This window comes from Coturnix japonica, chromosome Z (assembly GCF_001577835.2).
Source record: "Coturnix japonica isolate 7356 chromosome Z, Coturnix japonica 2.1, whole genome shotgun sequence".
Classification (NCBI taxonomy): domain Eukaryota; kingdom Metazoa; phylum Chordata; class Aves; order Galliformes; family Phasianidae; genus Coturnix; species Coturnix japonica.
This window is the reverse complement of record NC_029547.1, coordinates 30,271,782-30,288,610: the sequence shown is the minus strand read 5'-3', so window position 1 is coordinate 30,288,610 and position 16,829 is coordinate 30,271,782. Positions and strand designations below refer to the sequence as shown.

Here is a 16,829-nt window from a genome sequence, read left to right as displayed (position 1 = left end):
CCCGGCGCCACAGGACCGCTCACTGTGGAGCCGACGAGGAGGGCCGGCACCGCCCGTTGGCGGGCGGGGTGCAGCGCGGTGGTGACGCGCGGCACGGGGAGGCGTTGCTCTCGCGAGAGCGGAGGGGCGCGCGGCCAACGGCGGCCGCTCCCCATAAAAAGAGGGACGCGGCCCGGCCTCCGCACCCTGCGGCGGCGCGTGAGCTCCGGAGCGGTATCTGTGACGGCGCATTTCTCCCCCGGTGAGTACCGCCCGGTTCTCGGCTGAGGCTGCGGGAGCCCTCGGCGACCTCGATGCCGGCTCCGCAACATGGCTGAGCTCGGTGGCTGCCTGTCGGTCTCGCCGGGGGTTGCGGCTTCCCGCGCCGCGGGGCCGCCCCCGCTGCCTCCGTCATCGCCTCAGCCACTCTGCTGCCCCCGCGGGCGGCGGGAGCCCGGCCGCTGCTCGCTGTGTTCGCTATGTTCGCTGTGTTCGCTGCTCTCCACCGGCGTACCGCCCCTGTGTACGTCCCGGCCCCGCGGTGAGGGTGATCTGGCCCCTTCCCCGCTGTGGAGGGGTGCGGGTCCCGAGCTTCTGCGCTGCCTTTGTGGGCAGGCCTAATGGAGGCTTCAACAGCACGCCTTTGTAGTTCTCCATCGTGTAACGGGAAGGAGTTGTATTTCTCCCAGAGGAGAAAGTTACAGCGTCCCGATGCTTTCATAAGGGTGAAAAGAAAAACTGCTGGGCTCTTCGACAGAGCTGTCTGAACTGCGTGTTGCTGCATCTTCTTGCATGTCATTCTCTTGCCTTTTGTTCATGTGGGCTCTTCTGGAAGTTGAGAAGTACTGTGTGGAGCCGTAAGAGCAAAGGGTGCATCATGGCAGATTTAGTGCATTCACTTTGCATTCACAGGATGATAATGAGAACACCTTGAGTTCCTATGTGATACTGCAGTATCTGTTTCCTTTTCTGTGTTTAATGAATGGGAAGAGCTACTAGTGTTTTCTCCATGGGAGTGCGTGTTGGAAAGTAATAGAATACTGTAGGCTTGCTGACAGCTCTCCATAGGCTGTTTTAGACTGGACTTGCTAGTAAGCAATTCTAAGCTTAATAATAAAGAAAGACTGAGTTGTGTCATGGAAAAGTCAGTGTTCTGGATGTCATAGGAAGGCAACTTGTGAGCAAGGTGAACAGTGTGAGCCTCTGGTGGTGTAACTTGAGTGAGAATTATGCTGACGTTATTCGTGGTTCTTTGCAGTCTTCCAAATGTTCTCAAGAACTGGGTTACAATGATGGTTCCCATTTCAAACTTGATTCAGTTATGCTAACTGGAGTGAGTAATAAGTAAAGCTACTCATGCCAGATTCTTCATCCCTCTTTCAGACATCTGAAATTAGAAGTTTAGTGGACTGTTAGCTTAAGAACAACTATGTGGCTTTTCTTCCAAACTGGCTTTACAGTTAGGACCAATTATGTGCATTTCTTGTTGAAAAGTGAAAAGTTAATCCACATGTCATATTTTCTTTTACATTTCTCTGATGAACTGTAATTAAATTTCTATCTGTTGTGTGTCATAGAATCACAGAATTACCAGGGCTGGAAAAGGCCTCAAAGATCATCCAGTCCAACTGTCCACCTATGACCAATATTTCCCCACTAAACCACGTCCCTTAGCACAACATCTAAGTGCTTCTTGAACATATCCAGGGACGGTGATTCAGCTACTTCCCTGTGCAGCCATTCCAGGATCTGGCTGCTCTTCCTGAGAGGAAATGCTCCTAATGTCTAATCTGAACTCCCCTGTTGTGCAACTTGTGTTCATCCTCTCTAGTCCTATTGCTAATTATACAGGAGAAGAGGCTGACTCCCTCCTTGCCACAAGTGCCTTTCATGTACTGTGTAAAGAGCTGCAAGGTCTCACCTGAGCCACCTCTTCTCCATACTAAACATTCCCAGTTTCCTCAGCAGTTTCCTGCAAGACGTGTGCTTCAGACCCTTCTCCAGCTTTGTTGCCCTTCTCTGGGCATGCTCCATGGCCTCAATGTCTTTCTTATAGTGAGGGGTCCAAAACTGAACATAGTTCCTGAGGTGCAGCCTCACCAGAGCTGACAGGGAAATGGTCACTTCCCTGCTTCTACTGGGAGCACTGTTTCTGATACAGGCCAGGATGCCATTGACATTCTTGGCTATCTGGACACACTACTGTCTGTCTTGCTTCAATTATCAGAAACAAGGTTTGTGATATGTATACCTAACATGAGTTAAAGACTCAGAATGAATCCCAACCAGTTTGTTATTGAAATCTTGGTTAGCTAAGCCTGGGGATGGGAAGAAGGATGAAGAAAGTGATAAGGAAAAAAAGATAGCAAATAGCAAGGGCTCATCATATGAATGCAGAGATGGCTCCCCCCACAGTGCTGTGATGTTCTGTGATTCTGGGAACACACACAGAGATATCTCCAGTTGTCCTTGCATTCCACAGCAATCTTTGAGACAAAGGTTGTTTTGTTTTTTTCCTTTTTGAATGATGTCTCATCGTGGTTCATGTTTTGCCAAGCATCTACCAAAACTTCAGGTCCATTTCTTCCATATGTATCTTACAGCCACTCTGCCCCAAGCCTGTGTCCTACTTGTATTGCCTAACCCAAAGAGAGCACTTAAGAAACAAAGCTTTTAAACTTCAAATTAATATGGTGAAATATAGCTCTTGCTTGCAAGAAAGTGCCCATCTTTAATCCTCTTTATCTTTGGGGTGATAACAGAAGAATTGTCAGTTTGAAAGCCTGCTGTTTAGATTGTTTATGAGGATATGCTAACTCTGATATGCTCCTCTCACAGGCTGTGTAAGATTCAAGACCTGAAAAAAATGGCATTAGCAGCAATTGATCCACAACAGGTAAGTTCAAGTTAGCCCATTAAGTGTTTGTTTTTCTTTAACTGTTTGCTTAGAAAAATGAGTAAACTAATCTCTTTCTTTTCAATCAGAACATTGTGTCGAGGGTAGCAAACCTTCCTTTGGTGAGCTCCACCTATGATATGGTGTCTACAGCCTACATCACCACGAAGGATAACCATCCCTATTTGAAGTCAGTATGTGAGATAGCTGAGAAAGGAGTGAAGACAATTACTTCAGTAGCCATGACTAGTGCTATGCCTATCATCCAGAAACTGGAACCACAAAGTAAGGCTAATACAGCGTTACTGATAACTTTAATTCTGCTGATTGTTTTTAATATACAGATGTTCTTACAGTTTAGCATGGTTGCTCTGATTTTGAGCTGGCTCAGCCTGTTGCATTGCTTGTTGAGAAACTGATGTAGCTGATTACATAATGTGTACGATTTTTGGGAGGGGGAATTCCAGATGCTAAGCAGATTCAAGCTTTTTTAACACTGAACTGACTGGCTCCTCTTGACTTGCAAGGCTGATTAGGTAGTCTTGCTCAACACCTTCCTCACCTTTCACCTACTTTCAAGTGCTACTTTGTGCTTTCTCTCTTGTCACACAGTTGCTAAATTTAAATAAGACTGTTGTAACTAGGACCCTTAGTTTCCTAACTCTGGCAGAAGGCCTTGTGCCTGAGCTTGTTGAAACAGTTGCTTGTAAGGTCTAAGAAAAGACCTTTTGTCAGCAAGTGGGTTTGCTTACCTCATGGTAAAAGCTGCCTTCTTTTTGAGGCTTAGTTGCCTCAAATCTCACTGAAAGTGGGGACAAACTATTCTAAGTTTGCTGTTGCATGAGATCCACTTCAAGAAGAAATATCAGTTGGAATTAAGGCAAACAAAAATCTTTAATCAATTATTATTTCTTCTATAGTTGTGGTTGCCAACAACTATGCATGTATAGGTCTTGATAAAATTGAAGAGAGACTTCCTATTCTGAATCAACCCACTGACAAGGTAAGTCATTTCCATGTTTGTGTACTAAGCAGAAGAGTGTGTATGTTGTTTGTAATTTATGTTGTCTCTAAAAGTGCAAGAAGAGTTTCTATAAACCACACTTGCTTCACAGATTAGAAGCCATGAGAAGCTAGAGGGTGTTCCTGTAGAAGAACTTCTTGATTTTTGGAAGATCACTAAGCCTTGGGGTTTTTTTTTTTTCTTTAAAAGATGTTAGCCCACTGTTTGACATAGGTGTAGCTACTCTTCCCTGGTGGGCATCTATTTTTTTTTTGAGTATTTTTTCCTGTGCAATGTGAAGCAGGATATGTGATTTGCATTACTGACGGGTTTTGAGCTGAAGGCTGTGTGATAGTCATATATATAAAATTTTTTTTTGTCTCATCTGTATGCTTTTAATGCAGTTTACTCTTAGGTAATTGAGACTAATAAAAGCTTTAACATAATTGTTTCTGGGGTTATGTAGCTCTCCCTTGGAGATTTTATTTGTTTTTGTGTACTAACCTGTTTTCTTTGGCAGGTTGTTGCCAATGCTAAGGGTGTAGTTGTTGGAGCCAGAGAAGCTGTAACAACCACTGTGACTGGTGCCAAGGAAACTGTTGCTCACAAAATAACTGGAGTTGTGGGCAAGACTAAAGAAGCAGTGCAAGACAGTGTAGAAATGACTAAATCTGTTGTCAATGGAGGCATTAACACTGTTTTGGGAAGTCGTGTGGTGCAAATGATGAGCAGTGGAATGGACAGTGCTCTCACTAAATCAGAGACCCTTGTAGACCAGTATCTCCCACTTACAGAAGCAGAACTAGGTAAGGCCAATTCAAGGTTTATATTTGTTGGTATACTTATACTGGAGAAAAATAAGCAATCATTTGTTTACTGACTCACAGTGGAGGGAGGACATGTGCTTCCCAAACTGCCCTGTTGATAGACAGTCAAGCAGAATGAATGTTAGGCTCCTATACTTTAGAATTCTATCAACTAAAACTCTAGTTAAGACTGTGAGCAAGTCCATTGTTCAGTTGTTACTAAATGAACAGAGTTGTTGCACACATCTAAAACTTTCTTCCACGGGTCAATCTGCTTTCTTTCCAATTACCCAGAAAGAGAAGCTGCAAAAGTTGAAGGTTTTGAAGTTGGAGTTCAAAAGCCAAGTTACTATGTTCGACTAGGATCTCTGTCTTCAAAGTTCCGTGCACGTGCCTACCAACAAGCCTTAAACAAAGTGAGAGATGCTAAACAAAAAAGCCAGGAGACAATTTCTCAGCTCCACAACACTGTTAGTCTGGTGAGTTTAAGCTTTCACTTTAGGTATAAAATGGAAATGTTGGTGTAGAGTTAGAGTAATGAGAAAAGCGACATGGGAAAATGGGATTGCTCCCTGATTAAATGCATTTTCAAAATATTAAGAGCTTCACATTTGGTGCTTTTCACAACCAGACAGAAAAGGTCCTAAATCAAACTGATCTGCAAACAAACTACCAGCTGCTCTTAATTTTGAGCACTGCAGAAATAGAAACAAGATGTTGAGAGAGATATTACTGTTTTGATACAACATAGTGAAGAAAGTGTCTTGCAATTTGGGAACACTTTAGTGCTTAAACTAATTCCTCTGTATTTTAAAAAAGATGCTTCATGGGCTTGCTCTTCTTGCTGTGGGTGTTTAAGCATTCCTGGGTATTTCAGTAATCTGATCTACATACCTTTATGTACAGTAGGAACTGTACATAAAGTTATGGTATTCTATGTACTTCCAACTCCTTTGTGTAGAGGGTCAGTGGGGGAGTGTAAAGTAGTTCAAGTAGAGAGAAAGGTAAACTGCTTCCAGCTTTCTCTTTGAAGAGAAGCAGAGTGCTACATTTCCCTAAAATCACTTATTGTGTACTTCAGATGCTCAGAGGGTTACAAAGCCCTAATGAAACTGTTTTGGACTCTTTCTTTACTTCCTTGTTTGGCTGTATTTCAGATCGAGTATGCCAGAAAGAACATGAATAGTGCCAATCAGAAACTTCTTGGTGCTCAGGAAAAGCTTTATCAATCCTGGGTAGAATGGAAGAAAAATACAGGTCAAAATGATGGTGATGAATCGCATAGTGCTGAGGTAAATAGACATCAATGTAAACTAGAAATGAATGCATTGCATACTGTCACGGTAATATTGGCAAACTAAAAGTCTGTATAGTGCACAACATTCTAACAGCACAGAATACTTAGGAGCAAATATGAAATCTGAATGCTGAAGCCCAGGACAACTACTAGTGATTACTGTGAATTACTGACTCATAAACAAGCCTGCTTTTCTGCAAGCACTACTGGATTAATCGTCTTCCCCCCCCCCCCCCAAAAAAAAAAAAAGTAAAAAAAAAAGTCCTTCTGCTCAACATCTGAGCTTGTTTAGATATCTGTATCTAAATCAGCTAGGATTCCCTTATATGGCCAGACCAGAAATAGCAGTTTCTTAATATAAAGCAGTCTGAGGAATAGAGTCATGTAGCTTTGAACAGTATCTTATTGATTAGAATGTATTTACTTGCTGTGATTTCTTATCCAGAGATGAAGCAAGAGCTTGCTTATCTGTTGCTAGGAAGAAGCTATCAATGTTTCTGTTCCATAAAGTACTTGAACTTTTAAAGAAGTCAAGTACTTTCAAGTTTTGTCTAACTCTTGGTTCTTAAACATTACTACATTGTCTTCTTTATCCTCTTTCCTTTTTGTTCTCCCTTGTCTCTTGAGCAACATGAAGCTAGTTATAGTCATTAAAAATATACTGATGGGCTGTCATGCTTTTATTTTTAGCACATTGAGTCAAGAACTCTAGCTATTGCTCAGAGTCTCACTCAGCAGCTTCAGACCACCTGCCTCACACTGGTTTCAAGCATACAAGGGCTGCCACAGAGTGTGCAGGATCAGGTTAACAGTGTTCGCTCAATGGCTGGTGATGTCTATGAAATCTTCCGATCAGCATCCTCCTTCCAGGAACTTTCAGACACCTTTCTTACTACTAGCAAAGGACAGCTGAAGAAAATGAAGGAGTCTCTGGATGATGTGATGGATTATCTTGTTAACAACACACCGCTCAACTGGCTGGTAGGTCCCTTTTACCCGCAACTGCCTGGCACTCAGCATGCTGAGAACGAGGGTGAAGGGGAGAGAAATTCCAGCCAGGAAGACAAACAGCTTGAACACAATACTGAGTAAACTGCACAGCATGTGTGTATCCTGCAGACTGGCCAAACAAGTGATGTTTAACAACTGTAGCTGTCAAAAAGCCTTGGAGAAAAAACTTGGAGTTGTGTGAAGAGACACTCCAACAAATGAGTTGTAAAGCTATTCTAAAACAAACATGTGATTAAGTGCCTGAAAATTGGCAGCTTACAGTTGTCAGGATGCCTTGTTTGACTGTAAAGTCAAGAAACCTCACCTTGCTTATTAATGGCGCTAATCATTTTATTCTAAATTAGTTATATCACAAAGGCGTTTCATTTGATGTTTAATTTCTTGTCAGAATAATCTCAGAATGGCTTGGGTTGGAAAGGTCTTCAAGCATCGCCAGGTTGCCAGCCCTTTGCTGCAGGACAGGTTGCCAACTGGTAGATCAAGCACTGGGTGAAGTTGCCCAGGGTCCCATCCAGCTTGGCCTTGAATGCCTCCAGGGATGGGTCATCCATGACCTCTGGACAACCTGTTCCAGGGCCTCACTCACCCTCTCAGTGGAAAAACATCTCCTGACATCTGCTCTAAATATTCCCTTCTTTAGTTTGAAACCACTCCCTCTTTTTCTATCACTGTCTACTGGTGTATTTAAAAAAAAAAAAAAAAAAAAGTTAAATTCTGTTTATAATCCCCCTTTAAGTATTGGTAGGCCATAACGAAGTCTCTCCACAGCCCCAAGTCCAGCCTCTTCAGCCTGTCTTAGTGTGAGAGGTGTTCCCACCCTCTGATCATCCTTGTTTCCCTCCTCCAGACCCTCTCCATAAGCCCAGTATCTTTTCTGTGCTTGTGGCCCCAGACCTGGATGCAGTACTCCAGATGGGGCCTCATAAGGGCGGAGCAGAGGGGGATGCTCACCTCTCTCACCCAGCTGGCCACCTCCTTTCTGATGTAGCCCAGGGTACTGTTGGCCTGCAAGTGCATGCTGTTGGCTCATGTTAAATTTTCTCATCTAACAGGATCCCTCAATCCTCAACAGGGCTACTCTCAGAAAGTTCTCCCAGACTGTATACATATCACAGTCTTGTGCGGGTTGGAAGGGACCTTAGAGATCATCGAGTCCAACCCCCAGGATTTGAGATTGAGCCTCCTGTGTAGCAGAGCGGCACTTCTACCACTTGCGCCACAGGGGGGATTTGAACCCGGGCCTCCAGTGTTGCAACGTGGCATTACTACCACTGCGCCACCGGGGTTACTTTGTACTTGAAGTTCACAGAGGCCTGCCTTTAGAGTTTGTCAAGGTCCCTCTGGATGGCATGCCTTCCTTCTACCATTATCAACTGCACCACACAGCTTGGTGCCACCAGCAAACTTGCTGAGGGTACACTTGATCCAATCATCTGTATAGTTCATAGAGATTTTAAAAAGTACTGGTCCCAAGACAAACCCCTGGGGAACACCACCCATTGCTGGCCTTCACCTGGATAGAAAGCCATTGACCATAACACTCTAGTTGTGGCCTTCCAACCAAGTCCTTATCTACCAAATAGTCCACCCTTCAAATCCATATCTCTCCAATTTAGAGATAAGGATTTGATGGGAAACCATGTCAAAAGCCTTGCAGAAGTCCAGTACGTAATAGCCTTACATGCTATGAAATGCATTTAAAAGCTTTGCATTCAAGCTAAGTATACTTAAATTCCATATTTGCTGCAGATTATGCATTTGATTATTATTTTGTATCTGACTGTCTTAAATTAACTGCTACCTAATTCATGAAAATAAGCGCAGAAATCCATAGCAGAAAGTGGGGTTTCTGACTGAGTCAGCTGGAGTTAAATGCTGTGCCAGTGCTCTTACTAACAGTATAATTGTATTACACAGCAACTTGACTAAATCATTATCAAAGTGTATTTTTCTTAACATGGTATAAAGATGAGATTCATGCTGTTTGTACCCAGGTGCCTGCCGTTGTATGCTTTTTGTTTTGTAGCCAACGTTTTGTAATCCATTTTGTACCTTAGTAATAAATGCTTTAGCAGCCAAAGTCTGTCTCCGTTTGAGTGGTGTGCAAAACATGTAACTTGCTGTTCTGTGACTCTTCTCAAGCTTGCAAGTAGACATTAAAAATGTGTCTGTGTGTGTGTATATGTGTATAGATAAGTAATGTCTTGTAGCATTTCCTTCCTCCTTTTGAGTTCTTGTATACCCTTCCATTCAGTCTTTGCTTTACTGCTGTGTTTTCTTGGTGCTTACTGTTATCTGCCTTTAATGATCTAGGCTGTGAACTTGCAGATGGTCTTACAGTGATTAAAAAGGATATAGACAAAAGTCAACATTCTCTTCACTTTAGGTGTTGTCTGAGACTCCCAGCTTTGAATGCTTTATCCCTATGACCAGTATAAATTATTTCTTTATGTGCCCTCTTTTGAAATTGACTGATATGGATTTAATACTTAAGACTTTTGAATTGTTCACCTGCAAGTCTTGTGATTCCTTGCTGTGGAAGAAAATGACTGTTATTCAGAAATCAGCTTCCGTGGTTTAAAACTCTCCAAGTAAATCTTATGCTCTATGCATTGCGGTCATTTAATGTAGCAGCGATGGTCTTGGTTTCAAAGAGGTCATCAAATAGTGTGGTGCAAAACTGGAGTTCAGAGTAAGTCTTTTGCCTAGTCAAAAGTACATTTAGGTAGCATGTTTCTACATGGAGCAGTACCTCCTTTCTGGTATGGTTATGAGCACTAAAGCAAGTCATATACAGACTGGCCATCTTATGGGAGTGGACTAGAACTTTTGGAATGTTTAAAAATATATACATTAAGCAAAATTGTAATGACAGAGGTCCGTATTCCAAAATTTCCAGCCTTCAATATTTGCATTTTGCATGGGGATTTTTAAGTCTTAAGTTAATATGAGGCAGCATGATATCTGCCCATCTAGAGCGAGTTAAGCCTCTTGTAATTCTGTCATCAGTTAATTCTGTTTCAAGAATTGACCAAGTTGTTTTTAATCTCCACTTGTAATAAGAGTTACGTGATGCGTTCTCTGTAGCAATGCTTTGGAGCAGAGTGGAGCTAATCAGGCCTGCAAGCAGCTGTTAATTCAAAGGAAAGAATCCCCATTTTTATGCATATTTTCTAAAGCTCTGATATGGCTGTGGACCTTCATACTGAAAAGATTAATCAAATAAGATATGTAAATGGCTCATTGTCTGAGGAGTGAGAAATAAACAGTAGTAATTGCTATTACTGCAACAGTAATATCTTCCTGCTCTGCCTTAAGTTGCAGTGCAGGATCATACTCTTTTAGAGGGTTAACTAGTTTTACTGATGATCAGCAAGAAGACAAAACAGAAAGCATGGGGAAAAAAAATTCCAGTAAAGTCCTGAGAAATGTTCATCTCACAGTGTTTTGTTGTGTGGCTTCTGTGGAAGTTATTTTGACTTTTTACACCTGAAGTATAACTGGTGTCCACAAACAGAGGAATGTCTGGTTAAATATTTATCTAATGTCTGGGCGGACAGTCTTTTGTACAAAACACTGTACAAAGATTTTCTATCATTCTACTGTGGTTTCTCTTTTAACTTGCTTAGAAAGCAAGTGTACAGAATATTGAGCAGTTAGGAACCTGTGGCTAAATAATGATGAATTAATATGATCCTGAGTTGTTATATCAAACGCAAGTCTTTTGATTTAAATTATTATGTTTTTCCTAATGAGGAAAGCACTGGTGCTTGAAATGAACTGCAACACTAACTTGTGTGGATATGTTCTTGCTGCTAATCTAGATTATCCTTGGATTCTATTGGAATTACAACACTCAGATCACATTTTCGTGACTTCTAGCACAGCTTGAAAGAATGTGTACTAAGCTGCCCACTAAAGGATGACTTAGATATCTTCCAATTTCATATTTTTTGCAGCAGTATCTGAAAACTTGTGTACTGAAAATGATTGACTTTCTAATAACTGCTGAAAACTCAAATGGAAGGAGGAAAGCCTATAATATTAACAAGAGCCTACTCATAAATTGTCCCTGTAATTTTACTTGTTTCTTAATTATTGCATGTATCAGACAGTTCAGATACGCTACACAGAAACTTTGAATCATCAACTTAGTATACTTTTAGTTAAAAAAAAAACAAAAAAACAAAAAAAAAAAACCAGAAGGGTTTTGTTTGGGCTAGAGAGCTGTGATGTTTTACAGAACCATGGAATTGCTTGACTTGGAAGAGACTTTGGATATTTTGTTCCACTCATGCTATTTGAAACTCATCTTTTCAGTTCCCATCGTTCTATTGTTACTTATCAGCGTTGGCTGAAAAGTATTAAGTACAAGTATTCATAAAAAACAAACAAAACAACAACAACAACAAAAAAAAAACCTTGAAGCTTGACAAGCATGTCCATAGCAGCAAAAAGCTGGAAAAAGTTGGAAATCTCTTGAAATCTCTTGAGTTTTGTGGATCATGACTTTTTGTAGTATTTTCTAAGCTGAAGCTTACAGTAATACTATGGAGCTAGTGAAATAGTGAAAGGATTTAGGAACAACTGATAGATCATTTATGCATTTAAAAAATAAAAATCTCTTTAGTCAAAGCAAAAGAAAACAAAAAAACCCAAACCATCCAAAATAACCCTTCTCTAAGGCAGCAGGTTAAAAAGAGACAAAGAAACAGAATGTTGAGCTTAATTTTGTTACTTTTTGAGCATGATCTGCTCATTATTTGCATAATCAGCAAATATTAAATGTACAGCTTGCTGGTGGTATCATGCAGTGTTTTGTTAAAGTTTTGTTAAATTACTATGACTGAAAATAGATCTTTTTTGGATAATACAGTCTCTGATGACTGAAGACAAGTTCTTGTTCTGAAAGCAAACAAAATAAGAACTAACTCTTGAATTATGACTGGTTCTGCTCCAGAAATAAATAAATAAATAAATAAATAAATAAATAAAATAGCAAGATAAAGAAGGTATGAGTTCAAAACTAAGTTTATATTGACATTAACATGTGGGTTCAGGCTAAGAGAGCAGAACAGCTGAAGTACGTTTTGCATAATTTCATACAAGGATTCTGTAAGCTTTATGCTAATCCATATAAGAATATCTACCAGAATCCTTCAGAGGAGTGGTATGAAGAAGGGTCCTATCTGACCTTATTCTCTGTTGCATACATTGACTTACTAGTTTATTCCAAATTCTTATCAACTATGAAATGAGAGTATAAATATAGCACTGATATTAAAGTGAAGGTCCTTTACCTAAGCATGCCTATAACATCAGGAGCTTGCACTGCTTTGGCTACAATGGTGCAGATAATAATGTGTTCTCTTTTAAAATAACTTAGCATGCTTAAAACTGAGATAAATGATAATGAGACAAACCTTGTTTTGCTTGGCTGCACCAGTACACTCCAGTTTAAAACTGTTTCATGACTGTGAACATCTTTAAAGTACGTTAATGGGGTTAACTGCTTATAGCATATGTGCTAAGGAAATCAAGAAAGCACAGGCTTCAGTCAGAGAGGTTGATTACACTATGATCAATAGGATCAGCATGATCAGAAATAGTAGAAATATCTTGTTCCTAGTTTATTGAGAAAATTATAACTGATCAGACTTACTTGCTGAGAATGGAGATGTGCCCTACTCATTCTAAATACAGAATACTGGTTTGGATGGAAGGGACATCCAGTTCCAACCCTTGCTGTGGGCAGGAACACTTTGGGCTAGATCAGGCTGTCCAAGGCCTCATCCAGCCTGTTTAGCTCTGTTCTGCTTCTACTATAAAATCCTGTCTTCTAAGCAACTGATTTATAGCTTGTATAATATTTGGCCTTAAAGTTAATATTTGTCCTTCAGTCACATGTTTGTGACTGAACATATTTCACTCTATTCAGTATTTTGGGTCTGATTTCAAGAAATGCTGAGCATCTTTATCTCATGATCTCAGTCAGGAGTACTGCAACATTTATTTCGTTCTACTTTTACATTTATTTAAATCTTGTTCCTACACAGGTTCCAGATTTCACTATTACAGACCTGTCTTCAGAGTCAGATGGTATCCCAGACATCTTGGATTTGGACGAAGAAGACCAACAAGACTTTTCACGCACAAATGGCCCATACACGACAGGGCAAAGAGCTGAATGAAGAGAAACAGAAAAATGTATTTTTGATACGTTGTATTTTTTGCCACGTTTAACTTGTATTTCTCCTTGCAAAAGCTGAATCTACTTAGCTTTGGACTTTTTTTTTTTTTTTTTTTTTAATTCAGAGCTGTTTCTTTTAGCTGCATCAGAACTCTGACTACTCCTAAGGACTGTATGCTAGATTAATTCATTAGCTTTTGTGTTAAGCTCCTGCTCTACAAGTCAGGTATAGCCTAACAAACATATCCAGTGTTCTACTATTTGTTAATTATTTGTATAGCTGTTATGTTATAAAGTTGGCAACAGCCAAGAGAACACCCCAGTGCTTTGCATAAAGGGCTGCCAACAAAAGGAGTTTATGAGGATTTGCCCCACAGCTTCTCCTTCCAGTCTTCCCCAAAAAATCTCTTCTGCGTCTACCTCTTTGCTGCCGGGAGGGGCAGGAGACTTTGGCCATCAGATTCTCTCAGGTTCATTTTTCTTGGCTCTGTGTCCTAACAGCGTAGAGAAGGGTCCCTTTGGCATGAGTGCTTTGTTCACAACAGGATGTTCCTTCTCTTCACTTTGTCTTCTGCATACAAAAGTGCTGGCCATCCTGATGCCGACTGCTGTGATGTCTCAAAGTAGGACAGGGCAAATGCTTAAAAAGCGAGCGGAGCAGGAGAAAGAATGGCCGCTGGAAACGGAGGGGGAAGATACTGGGAAAGGAGAGGGAATAGAGAAGGGTAAAGTAGAAGCAGATTTGTGATAAGAAAAAGGTCAGAAAAAACAACACCAAAAGTCAAGAAAGCGAAATGAAGGTAGGGGTGTTTCTGTTGTCAGTGGTAATCTTCTCATGATTAAACCAACTCTGGGTTAACTATTCGCTAGGAAATGCCGAACCCGCGCTAGATGCGCACACAGCGCTTCCTGCGGTAGCGGTGCCGGCCGGGCACAGCTCGCTGCGTCTCTCTGGGGATCACACCGCGCCTGGGCGCGGGGCCGGGCGGCGGCAGGGGCGGCGCGCCTGGGGATGGGCCTGGCACCGCCACCCCGACCGCGTCCGGCCACCGAAATGCCTTGAAATAAAAGACTGAACTGCACAGCCTGCTGTCGGTGCGAGTTTTACTTGGTTTTCTCGGTGAGATTATATAATGGCCCCGATAGACCAGCCCACCCCTGCAGGCCTGGCGGCGCTCCCCCCGCCGTAGGCCTCCGCTCTCCCTGTGCCTGCAGCACGGCGCCGGCTGGGCTTCTCTGCGCATGCGCCACCCCCTCCTGACTGTGCCCGAACTCCAGTTCCCAGCATGCAAAGCGCCAAAGGGGCTCCGACGTCTGCGTCACCGCCGTCTCGGTGCTGCCCAATCAGCGCCCGCGCGTGGTCTCGCGGCTCTGAGGCGCGGCGAGTTTGGGCGGGAAGCGGGAAATGGCGCGGCGGTCGTTGCCGTAGGAGCGTGCGGCCCGGGCTCCATTCTGCAGATGCTTAAGTGTAAATGGTGTTCCCGCAGCTTCCACACACCATGGCCGCGCCGTCGAACTGGGAGAAGAAACATCTCTGGCTTTACCTGCAGGCTCTGGGCTTCAGTCGGGCGGCTACCGTGAAAAAGTCGGGCGGCAGGCTGCGGCTGGGAGTGTAAGGCTGAGGGAGGGCCGTGGTGGAGGAGGGTACGGCTCCGTATCTCCCAGGGGGGCTCTCCGTGGCCCTCCGGGGCTCTGGGTAGCTTCAGTATTTAATCTATAATTTGTAGTACTTTAACATAAAATAAGTTCTGCCTTACTCTGAAGTGGTGGGTTAAACGGTCTGTAAGCTTGCCTGCTTTGCTCCTTCCCATGTGGTTGTATGTCTGCTTTTAGGACTGCATTTGACCTACCTAATTACGGTGCTTTCCACGTTATCGTCCAGTTCTTGTTCTTTAAGCTGGACAAGAAGCGGGCAGCAAAAACTTTCAGGTCAGTGTTTAACTTGTTTGGTCCGTTTTATGTGTGTCATAAAGAATATGGTGTAGCAGTTAATGAGGGGAAAAATGCGATCTCTTGAGGAATACTGTGGGAAAATCTCATGTTTTCAGTGGATTTATTTCCCTTTTATCAATACTCTATAAACTTGCCTTAGATACGGTGGCTGTACTTTGGTAAGTTTAGTAAGTTTCTGTTTCTAGAGAAGCAAAATAATCAGTCTCTGCCTTTTGTTTTCCACACCAAACATGGGGTAATTTCTCCCAAGTAACTGATTGCTGCTGAAAATCTTCAGTGTGATGAGAATTGTGTCATGTTTTCTGATATGACTGAACTGCTTTGTGTTACTCACTTAAGAAACTGGGGAGGGGGGGGGTTGGGGGGTAAGGTTGCTGTTACTAAAGCTGTAAACGTTTAGATTGCTTTTTCTGAGTCTAAAACAAGTACAGACAAATCTCTCCATGAGAAAGTCCATAATTGTAGCATCAAGAAAAGTCTTGTTTAATAAACTTCTTGCTATTCCTGGTCTGGGCATCATGCATCATTCTTGGACAGCATCACAGAAAAAAGTTTGTTTACAACATATGAACTGTGTAACTGAACACTTGGATATATATTTAAAAAATATTTTTTTGTTTCTCTCTCCTCTCCTGTTACCTCATTAAAATGGAAAGAAAAATAATGCTTTCAGATGGAAAAGATGTAAGCTCTGAATTCCGGAAACAGTGCAACGAATGGCTAGGAGAACTTTCAGTAAGTGTTATGAAGAGTGGAAACTGATTGTTGGTTTCTCTGACACAATTATTTTTTTCTTGTTGTTTGTTCTGAAGGAACATAACTGAGTTTTAAGTCAAAGGAGTAGGTTTTAACTGGTGCCTTACTTCATGTAGTGTGTCATATATCCTTCCTCAGTAAAAGTTGTGTTACAACAGAGGTTGAATCTTGGATCCAAAAACTGCTATGTATTGGTTCTGGTTGATCATATTTGGTGGTTATGGAATCACACAAGATCCTGTATTAGAAGGAATCCAAAAGCCTGTATGAGAATCCTTGTATGGATGAGTCTACTGAGGTTGCTCTGGAAGTACTGCCTCCTGCTTATTTCTTTGGAAACTACAACAGATTAAAAGAGCACAAGGAACTGATAATTTCAGTAATTTTTAATTTGCTCTAACTTGGGAGATACTTGGAAAAATTAAATGAAAGGGTATCTATTGCTGTAAAAGTGACTTCAAAGTAATTTCTTAAGGGAGCTGTTATAAAGAGACAAAATTTCTTGTTTTAGATATCATTGATTTATTAAGCCTTCTTGTGCTGTGTTTGTTTTAATAGAAGATCTTGAAATCAGGTTGTTATGTACTCAAGTGCTTTTCATTTCGAGTAACAGTGGACAAGAAGATAACTACCTATACAAAAAAGCAAAACAAACAAACAAAAAAAAACAAAAAAAAACCCCACCTTAATAAGGTCAAGGTAGAACAAAGTACACAGATAAGTTGTCTCAGCAGAAAAATTGAAGGAAAGCCTGAATGTTATTGTAAAGTAGAGACTTCTGGTAGGAACAGGAAGGGCAGAAATTTCTGGTGTTTACTTAACACTAGACTTTGCCTTGAAACGAATTTTTTTTGTATGGAACTGAGGGTGGTGGAAGAATGTTCAGAAAATGTCAGTTTCTTTCTTGAACTAGAATAATCATCAGATATAGTGACAAA

At 41.6% G+C, this 16,829-nt stretch overlaps 2 protein-coding genes across 8 annotated transcripts in view; both read left to right on the top strand.

The window, feature by feature from the left end:
* The first annotated feature begins 117 nt into the window (after positions 1 to 117).
* On the top strand, positions 118 to 13,270 carry PLIN2 (perilipin 2). 2 transcript variants are annotated; one of them, XM_015849072.2, is made up of 9 exons: positions 118 to 241; positions 2,818 to 2,875; positions 2,965 to 3,160; positions 3,796 to 3,878; positions 4,399 to 4,684; positions 4,979 to 5,163; positions 5,842 to 5,976; positions 6,672 to 6,962; positions 13,049 to 13,270. In XM_015849072.2, exons 2-9 carry the CDS (start codon positions 2,846 to 2,848, stop codon positions 13,181 to 13,183), a joined length of 1,341 nt encoding a protein of 446 aa, XP_015704558.1. In that variant the 5' UTR covers positions 118 to 241; positions 2,818 to 2,845; the 3' UTR covers positions 13,184 to 13,270. The 2 variants fall into 2 exon arrangements, with proteins under 2 accessions (XP_015704558.1, XP_015704559.1); XM_015849073.1 differs by lacking the exon at positions 13,049 to 13,270 and having other exon boundaries at positions 6,672 to 9,072.
* A 1,274-nt stretch (positions 13,271 to 14,544) lies between these two features.
* Positions 14,545 to 16,829, top strand: part of LOC107306164 (stabilizer of axonemal microtubules 1) — a 38,833-nt gene continuing 36,548 nt past the window's right edge. For 2 of the 6 annotated variants that reach the window (XM_032441215.1, XM_032441216.1), the window contains exons 1-3: positions 14,550 to 14,794; positions 15,016 to 15,111; positions 15,792 to 15,870. In XM_032441215.1, coding sequence (XP_032297106.1) covers positions 14,655 to 14,794; positions 15,016 to 15,111; positions 15,792 to 15,870 — 315 coding nt within the window. In that variant the 5' untranslated portion in view covers positions 14,550 to 14,654. Of the gene's footprint in view, positions 14,795 to 15,015; positions 15,112 to 15,791; positions 15,871 to 16,829 lie in introns of those variants that run through there. The other 4 variants (XM_032441220.1, XM_032441218.1, XM_015849064.2 and 1 more) reach the window with 4 other exon arrangements.